The sequence below is a fragment of the Macaca thibetana genome, chromosome 3 (genome assembly GCF_024542745.1).
Source record: "Macaca thibetana thibetana isolate TM-01 chromosome 3, ASM2454274v1, whole genome shotgun sequence".
NCBI lineage: Eukaryota > Metazoa > Chordata > Mammalia > Primates > Cercopithecidae > Macaca > Macaca thibetana.
The window spans coordinates 158,572,179-158,588,695 of record NC_065580.1 but is presented as its reverse complement, the minus strand read 5'-3'; the positions used below and the strand labels follow the sequence as shown (position 1 = coordinate 158,588,695).

At 46.0% G+C, this 16,517-nt stretch overlaps 1 protein-coding gene across 8 annotated transcripts in view; it reads right to left on the bottom strand.

The window, feature by feature from the left end:
- The window catches only part of ERG (ETS transcription factor ERG), a 203,034-nt gene that overhangs the window by 54,474 nt on the left and 132,043 nt on the right, over nt 1-16,517 (bottom strand). For 6 of the 8 annotated variants that reach the window (XM_050784572.1, XM_050784576.1, XM_050784575.1 and 3 more), the window contains one exon: nt 11,713-11,930. In XM_050784572.1, coding sequence (XP_050640529.1) covers nt 11,713-11,930 — 218 coding nt within the window. Of the gene's footprint in view, nt 1-551; nt 2,182-11,712; nt 11,931-16,517 lie in introns of those variants that run through there. The other 2 variants (XM_050784574.1, XM_050784578.1) reach the window with 2 other exon arrangements.

Here is a 16,517-nt window from a genome sequence, read left to right as displayed (position 1 = left end):
GAGCCATCCTCCTTCCGAATCCTCTGAATTCCTCTTGCACCGGGACATGACTTTTCAGCCCCTCGTTCTCCGTCACATGCTGGTGAAGTGTCCTTGAACTTCACTTCCAAAGCTTTCTCCCTCCTGTTACCAGAGTGCTCTCCCCCACACAGAAATGCAAGCTGTCCATGTCCAACTTAATCCCCGTCACAGTCCAGAGCCCCTCCCTAGATTCTCTTCAGTGATCTGGCTCTGGGGCCCCTCAAGTCAGTCCTTTGTTTAGCAAATATTTGTGGAGCATCTTTCTAGGCCAAGCACTGTCCCAGGTGCTGGGGTTATATCAGTGTCTCTATTATAATGGGGCTGGCGTTTGAGTGGCCAAAGCCCCTCTCCCCAACTCCACGTGCTCTGTGCTCAAAGACCACATTCCACATCACCCTTAGTCTCTTCCCTTTGGGCCTTCACTTTTGCTACTCCCTCTGCCTTCAAGGCCCTGCCTATGACCACCTGATACCTGCCCTATTCACCTGTTCACCACCTGGTACCTGCTCTATTCACCTGTCCATGCTCACCTCAGGGGTCTCTATAAGCCTTTCCCGGGCCGCCAGAGAGGAATGTCTCCTTTCCACTTCCACCGTTCTCTGTATTTTCTCAGTAAGTGTCTGCAGGATGAGTGAGTCCATTTACGAATGAATCTTCCATTTAAATATTGAGTTCCTTATCTTATACCTGCAGTGCAAGAGAAAGCCCCTCATGGTGGAATCGGAAAACCAATGTTGACCTTGGTTGACCTTAGATGAGTCACCTAACCTTTCGAGGCTCAACTCTTTCATTCATAAAAATGAATGAACGCTTTCTTGAGGTTGCTGTGAGGACATCCCTGAGATGATGCCTGTGAAGAAAGTCTGCAAACTGTGAAGCACTATACAAATTAACACAGCATGCGCACGCCTGTGCGTGTGTGTATGTGGATGTAAATGTGAGGCTTTTTGTTCTTGGCAACTGTTCATACTTGTACCTCGGTAAACTCTTATGTAGGTCAGCAAGCTAAGGTTTACTATTGTGCAGTGTTCAGCACACAACTGTTTTCTGGAATGTCACTGTGTTTCTGAATGTTCCTTTTGGTTTATTAGGTTAGTTCACATTAAGAAGAACTTGGTGAGGAAGCCACATGAAGAACTGGAAAGGCTTTCTTTGGCAGCTCTACCCTAAGAGGGCAAAGAGGTCAGTTCTGCGAGAGAACCCCCACAAAAAGGCTGGCCCGGGACAAGCATTCCAGGCCTGTCTCAAGTCTGAACACAAATAAATCCCTCCTCAGGTGGTTTTCTTCATAAGGATCCTAAAAGCACATACTTAGTCCTGATCGACTGAACAAGCTCCTAATCAAGTTTCATAGTGTGAATCGAGGTCAGTCACCACAAAAGGTATTTTTAGGACCCCAGACAAGGAGGGGATTGTCTGGAGCGCTGCAGGGTAATTTGTGGGTCTGTTTTATTTCTGAATCAGAGGCAGTGGAAAAGCTGTTTCAGACCCCATGGCTGGAGCAGCGGGTGGAGCTCAGCAGTGATTCATGTAGAACTCCGGGCTCAAACTGAAACCGTAGATGTTTGTCTTCACAGCTGTGTGTTATTTTTACCCTTACTAAATATTCTCTCTTACACCTGGAATTTCAGCCTCTTCCCAACAGTCCTGTGCCTTCCCCCTTCTCTGAAGCGGTTGAAGACAAAATTAATTAAAAAGTCACCACCAGCTCACCAACAGTTAGTTCTTTGTCCCCTTAAAGGGGCTCGATGTTTCCCTGAGAAAGTTTCATTATTTAAGTTTATATTTCTCTTTACAGCCAAAAACGAATGTCAGCAAGACCGTGTTGCTTTTAGATCTTGAAAACTGGAGGGAAATGCACCATTTTGGGATTCATCATTTGAACATAAAATGTTCTGAAGCATAAGATCTCTACAAGTAGTTACATGACAAAGATCAGATGGGACGTCTTTTCTACCTTGTGCATGTCTTTTAATTTGTCTGAAAGACTCCTTTCTCAGAGAAGAAAGGATTGGGCCCAATAGCCAGTATGATGCTTCAGGTTTTTATTTTTATAACAGGTCAGGTGAATCCTGGTTAACCAAAACAATTTTTCTTTTTTTTTTTTTTTTTTCTTTTTTGAGACGGAGTCTTGCTCAGTCGCCCAGGCTGGAGTGCGGTGGCGCGACATCAGCTCACTGCAAGCTCCGCCTCCTGGGTTCACGCCATTCTCCTGCCTCAGCCTCCCAAGTAGCTGGGACTACAGGCGCCCGCCACTATGCCCGGCTAGTTTTTTTGTATGTTTAGTAGAGATGGGGTTTTACCGTGTTAGCCAGGATGGTTTTTTTTGAGATGGAGTTTCACTCTTGTTGCCCAGGCTGGAGTGCAATGGCACGATCTCAGCTCACTGCAACCTCCGCCCCCACTGGGTTCAAGCGATCCTCTTGTCTCAGCCTCACAGGTAGCTGGGATTATAAGCGTCCACCTAATTTTTTAAATATATATATTTTTAGTAGAGATGGGGTTTCACCATGTTGGCCAGGCTGGTCTCGAACTCTTGACCTACCTACTATTTTTAAAATGTGATTTTGTTTGGAGACACCTGGTGAGGTAAATGTAAAGGTGAATGCAGGTGAACTGACCTGATGTGATAAGATGGTAGTAAATATTTTAAAAATGTGTAATATATACAAAAAATCAAAATGCAGTTGGCCCTTGGATTTGATGCGTCTTGTCACTGCTTGTCTGACATGTGGAGTGAAGCTTGCTATCCCTGTCAATGCAGGAAAGAAGTTCAGCTTCTTCTACGAAGCCCTGAGGGAGTGAAGAAGAGTCCAGGCCTGTGGCCAAATGGCCAACTTTTACTTTCACTTTCAACTTTCACTTGACCAAGTGACGAAAACTTTTGGAAACTCAATGGTCATCTGTAAATGGGAATAATCATAGTAATGTCATCTCCTAGATGTTTGAGAAAACTGGACAATATGTTGTATACCAAAATCTATTAATAAATCATGTGTGTTGTAAAAATATGGGTTAATATTATCCCTTTCAGGCCCTTTCTCTCCTGCCCAGGTACAGTTGATTGCACCCTCATCCCTGTTATTGCTGGGCCCTGAACATCGCTCTGTACTGAATGTGTGTCATGATCTCACAGAATCTTTTTCACCTTTGGTAGACCATGAGCTTCTCTTAGTTCCTTTATTTCTTTCTCTCTCTCGCTCTCTCTCCTTTTTTTTTTTTTAGACAGAGTCTTGTTCTGTCACCCAGGCTAGAGTGCAGTGCCATGATCTCAGCTCATTGCAACCTCTGCCTCCCAAGTTCTAGTGATCCTCCTGTCTCAGCCTCCTGAGTAGCTGGGACTACAGGCGCCTGCCACCATGCCCAGCTAATTTTTGTATTTTTTTGTAGAGATGGGATTTCACCATCTTGGCCAGGCTGGTCCCGATCTCCTGACCTCAAGTATCCTGCCTACCTCAGCCTCCCAAAGTGCTGGGATTACAAGTGTGAGCCACCTGCACCCGGCCAGCTTCGCTTAACTCTTAATCCATCTCCATCGAAGCTAACACAGTACATGATGCAGATTAAACACCAAATAAATGTTGGTTTCGTGCAGCATTTGTCAACTTCAACACTATTGCCACTTGGAGCCAGATCACTCTTTGGACAGCTTGGGGTAGGGGCTGGCAGGGTTGCTGCCCTGAGTACTGCAGGATGTCTCTGGCTTCTACCCACCAGATACCAGTAACACCTCCCAGCTGTGACCAGCAAAAATACGAGCATTGGCAAATGCCTCTGGGGGCAACATCACACTGGTTGAGAACCACTGGGCTAATGAGTTACGATCCGCTGAGCTCAGGCAAGGAGGCAAGAGCCTCTTGTTTTACCTGGTGTTTATCAGAGGGAAGTTCCTGTCCCCAGTGTCTGGGGTGATGCTTAAAAGGGGCCCTTAAAGGGGCCTCTATGCTCATGAGTATTCCTAGTTATGGTTTGTCCATACCTCGTTTGGGGTACATTCTCCAAGCCTTGGCCCATCCTTGCTTCCTCTTCTCCTCATGCCATATGTCCAACCCATCAGCAAAGCATGTTAATTCCACCTTCCAACTATACCCATTATGCGACTGCCTCTCCCACTCTCATGCAGACTTCTCCCATCCCACACCCAGATTTTCACAGGAAGGCTTCAACACAGGAGTCAGAGAGGCCCTGCAAAATCTAAGTAACACTATATCCCTCCTTTGCCTAAAGTCCCCTAATGGTTTCTGAGCTCACCTGAAAGTGAAAGTCAAAGTCTGGCAATGGCCCCACAGCCTCTCCAAACTCATCATCTATTACTCTTCTTCTTGGACACTAAACAGCAGCCACAATGGCCTCCTTGTTGTCCTTGAACACCTCAAGCGGACCTCAGGGCCTTTGCATTTAGTATTCCCTCCTCTTGGAATCTTTTCTGCTGTTTAATCACGGGCCTTCTCCCTCACTGCCTTTGCGGCTTTACTCAAACATAGCTTTTTTGTGGTCTTCTCCAGCCACCTTCTTTATTGCTGCCATCCCCTCATGGCTTTATTTTTCTCCTTAGCATTGATCACGATCTAACCTGCTGTGTGTTTTCATAGGTGATCTGATGTCATGACCATCTTCACTGCTAGAAAGCGAACTTAGTGAGGCAAAACGTTTTTGTATATTTTATTACTCTATCCCAAGTGCCTGGAAAAGTGACTGCACATAGTAGGTGCTCAATAAATATTAATTGAATGAATGAATGACTGCATGCATAAACAGTATGTCTAAGGCCCAGACAGACCCAGCAGGTAATCCCTACTTTTTCTCATCTCCATCACACTACAAGTGGTATGTTTTTTAAATAACATCTATAAAGCATCTTGCTATCTGACCCGAGGCTGGAATTATTCATGGCACACAATGAATCTCCATCCCAGAGAGAGGCAAGGCCCAGATAGCATCGTCTCTCGCTGCACAGGCCCAGCTGGGCAAAGCACCAATGTAGTGGGAGGGAAGGAGGTATTTCTCAACTCAGGCAAGGACTTCTGGGGAACAACCCCGCCTCCGCGTGGATTCTCCCAGATCATTCGCTGGGTGGGCCACCTTCACCCAGATGCTAGGCGTTCTCATTTTTCATCTCCTTGAATCGTGCAACAGAGCCGTGGTCCTCAGACTACCAGGCATCGGAATCTGGCAGAGGGCTCCTTCAAACACAGAGTGCTGGACTGCCACCCAAGGCTCTTGGATTCTAGGGCAGGACCTGAGAAGCCGCGTCTCAAACAAGCTCCCAGGGGGAGGTGATGCCGCTGGTCCCGGAGCCCACGTTGAGAACCACCACACCAGAGGAACCTTCACTCAACAGAATCGAACATGGCAATGGCTCCAGGTGGCCTGCAGACTGGGCTGAGGGAGGACTCACAGCATGGCACATAAATTCACTGAGTTCCACCTGCAGTGAGCCTCCAGGTGGGCTCCACAAAATCACCATCGCCCGTGGAAAAGGGAAGGTGCTGCTTAGCGTAAGCTGCCTGTGATCTGGCTGGCCTGAGCTGGGGATGCTGAGATAGAGGAAAAGCAGCCTGCTTTGCACAGACCTGCCAGCCTGCTCACGGGAAGACAGTTTGCTTGTGGACCATGAGTGAGCAGGTGTTACCTCTTGGCTTATCCTGCCAGTCTATCATGACTTGAGCTTTAGGGATCTCACAGCGAATTCTGGGCATTGGTAGGGAGCTCACGAGAGGCTGAGCAGGCACCGATACTCCCAGCCGGGCCCTTGGTGTGGATGGCACAGGAAAACAGCTGGTTTTAGTTTGGCCGCACACTGACAGTTCTCCATTGTGGCTTTCTGGTGCGTGAGGCTAGAGTGAAGAAAGGGAGAGGGTGGCTGTGGACCACCGAAGCTGAGAAATGATGTCCTGTGTCTACACAACATGCAATGAGATTAGTGTCTGCAAGAATTCTGCCGTTTGATCTGGCAGTGGCCAAGCCAAACCCACAAGGACGTCCCAGTTGGCTCGCAAAGCAGTGGTTCCTTTCTCTCCTGTTTTTCTTTTATTATGTTTTACAGAAGCTCTATTATAACAGCAACAGATCTCATTTCACCACTTGTATTTCATTTCAGGAGCTTGTAAGCACGTTAGGGCTGAGGTTTTGTAGAATTCCACTATTCGGTTGGGAACTAAGTCCTTCCTTCCTCTCAAAGCACATGGCCTTTTTCTCCGTGGGTACTGGATGGATAGGGATGGACAGAGGGCACCATTCCCAAGCTGGATATTCTATGCAGAAAGAGGTGGGCCATGTTCTTGCAAGACCTACGCTGCAGAGAGTGCACTTCTCCTATGGAGGTGTTTGCAAGATAGTCAGGGGCCACAAAGGTAACAGCCCACAAGTTCTAGCCAAAGAGTAATATTTGACTTACGTAACTTCCCCTTGGACTTGACTTCAAGAGGCATGTGCACTACAGGAAAGCCCATTATGCATAAGCTAAGAGGAGGGACAATTAGAAGAAGCCACTGGGCCAGGGGCCAGGAGATGGGCTAACTCCCTGGCACAGCTGGCCTGGGGCTTCGGCGTCTGGAAGGATGCAGGTGCAGGCAGTGGAGCGTTCAGGAGCTGCATTCCCAGCGGGGCTCCTCCAGAGTCGGGGAGCCAGACACAGCTCTGCAGCATCTCTGCTGTGAGCCCTGCCATGGCAGAATCTGCGTCTCCATGAACCCGACCTCTGCCCCTGCCCCTCAAGCTGGGCTAACACAGCCCAGTGCTGGTTCACGGTGTCCAAAATAAAGCAGAGTGAATCACGCCCATGTTCCTTTTTATGGAGCTGCGCCTGACATTCGTAAAGAGCCCATAATGAGGCCGGGCATGGCAGCTCACACTTGTAATCCCAGCATTTTGGGAGGCTGAGGTGGGTGGATCACCTGAGGTAAGGAGTTCGAGACCAGGCTGGACAACACGGTGAAACCCTGTCTCTGCTAAAAATGTGAAAACTAGCCACTCGGGAGGCTGAGGCAGGAGAATCACTTGAACTCGGGAGGCAGAGGTTGCAGTCAGCCGAGATCATGCCATTGCATTCTAGCCTGGGTGACAAGAGCAAAACTCTCTCTCAAAACAAAAACAAAAACAAAAAACAAACCACAGTGAGTCAGCAAAGCCTGCGAATTGGATCCCAGGCAGCCCTTTGTCTGCTCCAAGGCTGCCTCCAACCTCTGGCTGAGATGAGTCTTAGCTCCACTGATAACCTTTCAGCTTTCTTTTCCCCCAGTCCCCTTCAGGAAGCCCGTTGGATTCTTCATAGCAGGACACTGACTCACCACTTACGTTTCAGCTCTTTCAGGTCACTGAGCTTGAGCAGTCCCCTAGGGAACCTCTGACCTGACACGCCACCAGTCAGGCTGAGTTCCAGCAGTAGCACTGAACTGACCCCCCAGAGCACACTGGTTTGGAGATCTAAAAAGTACAATGGGCCACCAGTCACTGATCAGTGCAGCATCCCTGGAAGCCAGGTGTGGGGGTTGGTTTCCTGGGTCAACTTGGCCAGGCTGTAGCACCCAGTGACTTCATCAAACGCTAACTGAGGTGGTACTGGGAAAGCATTTTGCGCAGGTAACTCAGTCAGTTGAACTTGACTAAAGGAGATTATGTTGGATGATGTGAGTGGGCCTCATCCAATCAGTTGAAGGCCTTAAGAACAAAGCCTGTGGTTTCCAGAGAAGAAATTCTGCCTCAAGACCGTAACACAGAAATCCTGCCTAGTTTCCAGCCTGCCAGCCTCCCCTGCAGATCTCAGACCTGCCCACTCCCACGACTGCATTAGTCAATTCCTTCCAATAAATATCTTAAAATATTAAAATATCCTATAGGTTCTATTTCTCTAGAGAATCCCCACTGATACACCAGGCCAGCACCCAGACACAATGCCAGGAGACACACTGAGCTCTGGGGGAGACGGGCATGAGCTCTGTATCTTTCTCTTCTGCAAAGGGGATTAGTGTCAGCCACTCCTCTCCCTCCCCTGGAACATCCTTGGGGGTGGGGGACGATGACACTTGGTGACTGGTTGACATCTGTACACTGCCAGATGCCTCAAAGCTGAGGCAGCCTCTGCAGCCAGTGTTCCTCCCCTGCCTATTTCAACCCAGCTGCCCTTTTCCTCAAAGGAGGCACGTAGGCCTGGCCTGAAGGCAGATGGGGTCCACCTTATTCTCTTCATGAACAGCACCCGCCAAACCCACATCGCTGCGAATCCACCAGAGGACCCGGAGGATGAAGAGGATGACATGATGATCTTCACTCAGTATTCACCCACCAAAACACATCACCGATGCTTCAAGAGCTGGAACAGCATTGAAAGTTTATGACGGGAGCAATGAGAATTCTGTGAGCCCTGAGACAGGAAGCTCTTAAAGTTCCCATTGTTTCCTTGAAAGAAAATGTCCAGGCCGGGCGCAGTGGCTCACACCTGTAATCCCAGCAATCTGAGAGGCCGAGGTGGGTGGATCGAGTTCGAGACCAGCCTGGCCAACATGGTGAAACCCCGTCTGTACTAAAAATACAAAATTCAGCCAGGCATGGTGGTGCATATGCCTGTAATCACAGCTGTTCAGGAAGCTGAGGCAGGGGAGTCGCTTGAACCCGGTGGGTGGAGGTTGCAGTGAGCCGAGATCATGCCACTTCCCTCCAACCTGGGTAAAAAAGAGCAAAACTCCATCTAAAAGAAAAAGAAAAGAAAAGAAAATGTCCAGTTCCCCTGAAAAAGATTTCCCAGAAAGAGACCCTCAGTGCAGCACCAGCCTTTCACTTGCCTGACAGAATAACCACCCAGGAGCTTTCCCCAGTCTGCTGCGCTGAGGGCCCTGGGGGAAATGCCTGGTGTCTTTCTTACGGACTGAAGCCCCTGGTGTCTTTCTTATGGGCTGAAGCCCCTGGTGTCTTTCTTTCTTACGGACTGAAGCCCCTGGTGTCTTTCTTATGGACTGAAGCTCCTGGTGTCTTTCTTTCTTACGGACTGAAGCCCCTGGTGTCTTTCTTACGGGCTGAAGCCCCTGGTGTCTTTCTTTCTTAGGGACTGAAGCCCCTGGTGTCTTTCTTTCTTATGGGCTGAAGCCCCTGGTGTCTTTCTTTCTTATGGGCTGAAGCTCCTGGTGTCTTTCTTACGGGCTGAAGCCCCTGGTGTCTTTCTTATGGACTGAAGCCCCTGGTGTCTTTCTTATGGGCTGAAGCCCCTGGTGTCTTTCTTTCTTATGAGCTGAAGCCCCTGGTGTCTTTCTTTCTTACGGACTGAAGCCCCTGGTGTCTTTCTTACGGGCTGAAGCCCCTGGTGTCTTTCTTACGGACTGAAGCCCCTGGTGTCTTTCTTTCTTACAGACTGAAGCCCCTTGCCTGTGGCTCAGGGTTGCCCCAAACTCCCAGCCTGCACCCTGGGGTCACAACATAGGCTGGAAAAGCAGCCCCATGCCTGGCCAGGAGGGAGAGGAGACAGCAGCTACCAAGCGGAATCACAGGCCCACGCTAAGGAAAACAGTGTTTGCACTTCTCCCACAAACAGAACACTTATTTTATTTTAAATTCGGGAATAACACAGTGAGAACAGCAGAAACTTTCATTTCTGGAGCACTGTTCTCACCTCCTCACTCAGTCTCCCTTTGGAGACTTGCTGCATCCAGACTGGCCCCAGGCCAGACTCTCAAACAAGGGCCAGGACATGGCTCACTCTGCCTGTTGTCCCTCGGAAATCATCTCAATGCCCCTTTGTCTGAGGTGTTTCCTTCCTCTCTCTCCCCTTTCCAACATCCCCCACCTCCCTGCAGGTGAATTGCCCGTAGGTAGAAATCAGCCTCTGCAGAAGAAAAGCTTTAGAAATATGTCCCAGTCTTAGTGTCTCTGCCGTGATCACGCTGGCGTATATGGGATCATATGACTCCACCCAAAACAGAATTCATTCAGTGTTCCCAGGTTGTGTTCCACCAACTGATCTCCTGCATAAACACTGCTGCATTCTTTAGAACATGATTACCCTGCATTCTTCTGTGTTTCAGAAATATATACAGTTAATGATCAGCAGAAACACTGTATCAAATGTATGGGATTTGTGGGTAAAAAATATTTAGATGTAATCATTAACTTCTCACAACTTTGGTGCCCTGGACCCATCGCTGCATTTTCTACCCATGTCCTTCCATAACTCCTGGAAGGAATCCCTTGATGAGATCCAAGATGGGCCTGCCTTGAGCTCCACTTAAAGGACCAGTGTGGTGGCAATATTTAGCATCAGAGCCACTGCCCTTTCAGGAAGCTAGATGCACAGACGTGAACTGACTTCTCGGAGTGCAGGAGCGTTCTGGCATCTCCCATCTCCCCATCTGGCACGTCCAGCCTTGCTGTTGACATTCTCTCTAGGACACTGTGACTTGGCACCTTCATTAACACCACACTAGGAATTGACGCAACCGTTTCCAGACTTATAAACTATGACACTTATAATAAACCTTTTTAGCGTTCAAACATGTATGTAACAAAAAGGCCCCATTACAGCTTCAACCGAGTGGAAAATGCTCAGGGTGTGGAGTCAAATGCTCCTGGTTTAAATCCAAATTCTGATTCCATTTAAGTGGTGATTTGAGGTCAGATTGGAAATGCCTGGCCACAGGTTTCTTCATCCATCAAATAGGGTCGAGTGTGCTTCATCAGGGGCTGCTTGGAGGACTGAGGGGCTATTGGATATAAAAGAGCTTTGTACACAGTAAAGTGTCTGAAAATGTGAGCTGTTCTTATGACCGGATGGTAGATTATGCAACATTTAAAAGAAATAATCTGTTCTTGATCCTAAGATTTGATATTCTTTTTCCTGAATACATATAGGGTATTAGATAATAATTCAAATTAATTTTACTTTTCAAAACTACACATAATTCAATGCTTTTTGAGGGCCAGGGACAGTTCTGCATTTGGTAATACATTTTACATGACAGTCGCATGTTCATGACAAACTCAGGGAAGCTAATAATTATGGGAGACACCGGAGCGGGCTTTATGTGTAAGCTAAGAGGAGAAAATAAAACAGCAGGCATTAAGAGAAAGGACCGCAGGGATCGGAGGGTGGGGTGAGGGTGGAGGGCAGATAATGGAGATCCACTAGCAAATTCAAATGGCTTGGACATACACTGCACCGCCTGGCCACTAGCTGACACTCTCCCTTTGTGAAAACATAAGACAACATTATTTTACAGGCAATCAAACCTCAGATGAATTCCACCATATGTGGGCAAGGCTCCCCTCCCACAGAGCCCTTGTGCCTGGGAAATAGAATTGAACACATCTTCAAAGAGAGTTCTTGGTAAATATACTACTGATTTTACAAACTCCATCCTCTACACAAACCACTGGAGAACACATTTTCCCAGCGCTGCCCAACATCACCGTTCAATGGCCTTTCTTTCTTCCTTCTTTTTTTTCTTTTTTTTTTCTTTTGTTAGCCAGAGTCTTGCTCTGTCACCCAGGCTAGAATGCAGTGGCATGATCCCGGCTCACTGCAACCTCTGCCTCTTGGATTCAAGCGATCCTCCTGCCTCAGGCTCCCGAGTAGCTGAGACTACAGACACAGTGGCCTTGTTTTCTAAGTCAATCTTTGGAGAAGCATGACTCACTTCCACTTTGTCTTTCTAAAGGATAGGAAAATGGGAGGTCGGGGAGAGAAAGGGGCGGAAGTCTCCTTACCTTGAGCCATTCACCTGGCTAGGGTTACATTCCATTTTGATGGTGACCCTGGCTGGGGGTTGAGACAGCCAGTCCTGCTGAGGGACGCGTGGGCTCATCTTGGAAGTCTGTCCATAGTCGCTGGAGGAGGACGCGGTCATCTCCGTCTTAGCCAGGTGTGGCGTTCCGTAGGCACACTCAAACAATGACTGGTCCTCACTCACAACTGATAAGGCTTCCTGAATGCCCAAAGAAACACATAATTCAAGACACTCCAACAGACAGTCATGTTTCAAAAAGTTGTTGATTTCAGAGTCCTTTCTAACTGGGACCACATTTTAGATAGTTTTTACCATCTCCATTTCTACCATTCAGAAGAAAAAAGTAGCTTGTTTTTCTTTCCTCCAGACAGTAAGAGTTAGAAATGCCAGCCTAGAAAAACTTATGCAGGTCTCGAAGCATCCCAGGCTTGACTGCGGCAGGGCAGCAGAATATCCACTTTAATCTCAACTTAAGGAAGTTGAATTTCAAAGGTCTTAGAAGACACCCAATTGCATGTGTCATTATTTGACAAATGCAATCTATAATTCAAGCAGACAGGGTACAGAGCGGTCATGAAGATTAAAAAAAGAAATCTGAAGGCCAACACCTAAGCATCTGGCAAAATTGCCACATTCCCGGGGATTCTGAGGAAGAGGGACTTAGAGGAAGACAGAGGGATCAATGGAGCACCAAAGGGCAACCAACCAAAGATACAAACGTTTCCACTCTAAGTTATTAGCCGAAGTAGAGTTTCAAGTGGTGATTCCATGATGGTGAACATCTGGATGATAAATGAACAAAAAAAAAAAAAAAAAAAAAAAAAAAAGCTGTGAAGTATCCAGATGCTTCCAAACACCACGATGTTTAAAATATCCGGATCACTCACAAGCTCTCTTTTCCCCTTACTTTCGATTAATATATTTGCTCTTTTGCATGATTTGGTGAGAATAAATAGCCATTTGTCATTGCTGGATCAATCATTTTTCACGGTTTTAAGTCAAACAAGTGGTTAGCCAATGGCTATGTTTATATTCTACAGCCAATGAGCAATGGCAAGTTTGGGAAATTTCAACTATTTAAATGTGCCTTCTGCTGCAATCACACAGAGCTGCTGTGATACAATCCCATTTTGGTTCTTAGACCAAAAAAATTCCATATGAATGCTCATTTTTATATTAGTCCTTTGGCATCCTCAGTGTTGACATCAACTAGTGAGAAGCAAAGGCTAGTTGGGCCACACATTTTTATTTTTAAAAAAAAAAGAAAAAAATAACTTTGGGGCCAGAACAGGGGAAGCAGGGGAGTGTGGGCTTTGCAGACCCTTCCAGTCCAAACTTCTCATCTCCAAATGAGAAATCTGAGACCTAGAAAGGTCCAGAGCTAATCTTGAATGAGCTGGCCATCATCAACTAGGGGGTTAGTGACGGAAATGACGTGGGAATTACCACCTGCCTTCTCCTTGCCCCCACAGCCCTATGATGCCCTTTGTGACATTTTTTTTTTTCATTTGGGACATGTGTTTAAGTTAGCACCCTCCTCCCCTTCTTTGAATTGGCCTTTAAATAAATAAGGTGCTTCCCATCAGTGATCTCATCCTAGAAGCAGCCCTTCTGAGATGGAGAGCTCCCTCCCCATCCAGAAAGATCAGAATCTTTAGGAAACAATCACCCCAACTCCACATCTACTCTGTCGCTCAATCCTCCACCTGCCCCAGGACCAAGTTTTTTCCTTAGCTTCCCAAGTGCACAAACTTCTTTGCTAGACGCACTGCACTGAGGATCAGCAAGGAGAAAGAATCAGAAGAAACTTGAACCTCTGTCTCTTAAAGTGGTGGCCAGCTGTCTGTGCATATGCAAAAGTGCCGTCCTGGACTCCATTAGAACCTGTAGAATTACAGCCCTGTGACACCCTGGGAAAGACGAAGCCTGGTGTTCAAAGAGTAACGCAAAATGTACCAAAAAGTCAGCTATGCCAGACAGAGAACCAGAATCAGGCACGAGGGAAAAAAAATCATCTTGAATAGACGGCAAAATCAAACTTACCAACAATCAAAAATAATACGAGACAGTGTCACAGAGGTTGACAGTACAGAAACGGCATCCTAGATGTTAGGGAACCTGAAATTCATGGCTTTCTCTTCCAGTCACAATTGAGTGGCCAACTCAAGGAGTCTAAACACATAGATGTGGGTTTCAAAGTAAAATCAGCACCATAGACTTAGCGTAGTCATGCTAATTCAGACAAAAATTAGACCTTCTTAAAAAATTTTTGCAAAACAGATACTCCCTTCCCATGGTGGCACTGGTTAGTGTGTTTTACAGGCTCAGAACAGGAAACAGAGCTGATGGCTGCTGCCTCTCTCCTTCCTGGGCCTGAGCCTCAACCAAGGCTCGCAGGGGAATAACACACTATGTAATGTTAGCTTTGGCTCACCCATGATGAGAAACATGAACGAATGTGTGATTTATATCAGAAATTGGCAAAAACAGGTTATATATATAAGAAACAGGCTACATTTAAAATTACAAACTAAAAAGAAAACAGCTGCAACAACAACAAACAAGCAATAACTTTAAAGTATTAGTATCTCTCCAAGATAAAGTAAGATACTCTTGCAAACAAAGTCAACAGCCACATAATGTAGCGTAAGATTGAATAAGAAAAAAAAACCCAAAATATTAGAACTCAAATGAAGCTTAAGTGTGTGTTTGTAGGGGAAGGAATCCATTCTCACATCTGGCAAAGCATTATTTCAGCACATGGTTTTCTAAAGAAAGAAATCAAAGTTAATTGAGATCGATTTAGGAAGGAAAAAACCCTTAGAAATGCTAGAGATACGGGAGGCAAGCCTTCTTTCTTTGCATCTTAAAATTCTTCTCACAGCTAATATTGCACAGAAATGAGAAAGGGAATATAATTCAGAATATTGCAAGCAAACCCTCAGTTGCTTTTGCTCATTAGAAGGGAAAACCTTTGAAAATAAGGAAGCTTCAGGATAAACATTTCAAAAGGGGTGAAATACTGTCCACATTTTGAAAAGACACAGCAACCCAAACTATGCCCCCAAATGATTCTCACTCAACAAAGGCTGTGGAACACCTAGAATGAAGTACAGCTCAGGATAAGGAAACAAATGAATAAAGAAAGCCTCTCTCACAGCCACATTCGGGGAGTAAGAAGCAGCTGAGGGGAGTTTTCACAGACCCACTTCCACAAGAGAGGTCACTAACGTTAAGTGCTATTCTTCGAAAGCAAACCAAGCCACAGCCCCGCCACATCTTTGTCCTCCCATTTGACTTGGCTGTTGGCAGGTTTCATCATCCCTTTGGTTAAAGCTTGAATGGACACAGGCTGCTGCATAGGACCCTCCCTGCCTGGCGGCCCTGTGACTTCAAAGGGGAGACAGGATCTAGCCCAGTAGGATTAAAACCAGAAAGAGTGCTGAACGCAGGCTGCTAACCAGGACCACATGAGTTCTTTAACTCCAGCTCTAGGAGAGACTTCCTGGCCTTGACTGACATGTCCCTCCTTCCCTGCAGCCTGGCTCCTCCTCTTTATAGCTAGGAGATCTCACCTACCTACTTACCTGCCTGCCTACCTGCCGGCGGGGGTAGGCTGCTGCCTTAGTTAGCATGTATAGATTGTTATTGCAGAAACTCTGGCCAGCCACAGCGCTTGGGATCTGCTTTGGTGGCTTTGTAACAGAGAATATTTTAAACATCAAAATCTGGCAGATATGTGGCATAATAATAATTTCATATGCCTACTTCTATGTTACCATAAAAAGACCTGAGCTTTAGATTGGTGTTTGCCAATGTGTGGGGTGTTTTTTTTTCTGTAGCTCCAGGAAAGCTGGGATATTCCCATCAGGCAAATGGCAGGCTACCAAGGCCATTTTTAAAGAACTTATGAGAAACACATAACTCTAAGCAAATTACCCCCAAACAAAAGGTACTGCTGTGTTAGGACTATAGTGTTTATTATTTCATTTCAATACAGAATATACCAATAACATATGAGGACCATTCCTTTGGATTTTGGTCATGGGATAAGTTCCAGAAATGAGGGGAGGTCCCACCAGGTTGCATTTCATATTATAACTCTAAAATATGCATTTATTTTCAAGTAACTAGAGTACAAAAAAGGATCCAAAATACTTAGATTAAAACACTAAAAAAGAAAGCTAACAAAGTTGAAAGCACACTGACATTTTCAGCAAAATATTTCAGGAATCCTGAGGCCTTTCTATAACAGATGAATATTTTGCAAGATGCATATTTCTCAACCAAAGTATTAGAAAATAAGGGCCCAGATTGATTCTAATTTGTGATCCCTATAGCTCATAAAAATATTACATTGTTAATACACAGAATCCATCGTACTTAAACTCTTGAAAATCTGGAAGTGGTAAAGTGTTGAAACTGAGAAAATCTTAAAGAATGGTCAACTGAAGTTCACATCTGGAGTAAACAAAGGCATTCAGGGAAATGGTCCTTTCATGGTTTTCAAAAATTAGGAAGATGGCCAGAATTAGACCTCCAGAGAATTGGATTATCAAATCCATCTTCAATGTTTTCAAGTCTTATATGTGATAATTATTTTATAATTATGAAAAACAAATGCAACAACTAAGTGGAATAAGAATCTTATGATCATGATCATGCTTAAAAAAAAAAAAATCTTGGGTGGGGCATGGTGGCTCACTGCTATAATCCAAGCACTTTGAGAGGCCAAGGTGGGTGGATCACGAGGTCAGGAGACTGAGACCATCCTGGCTAACATGG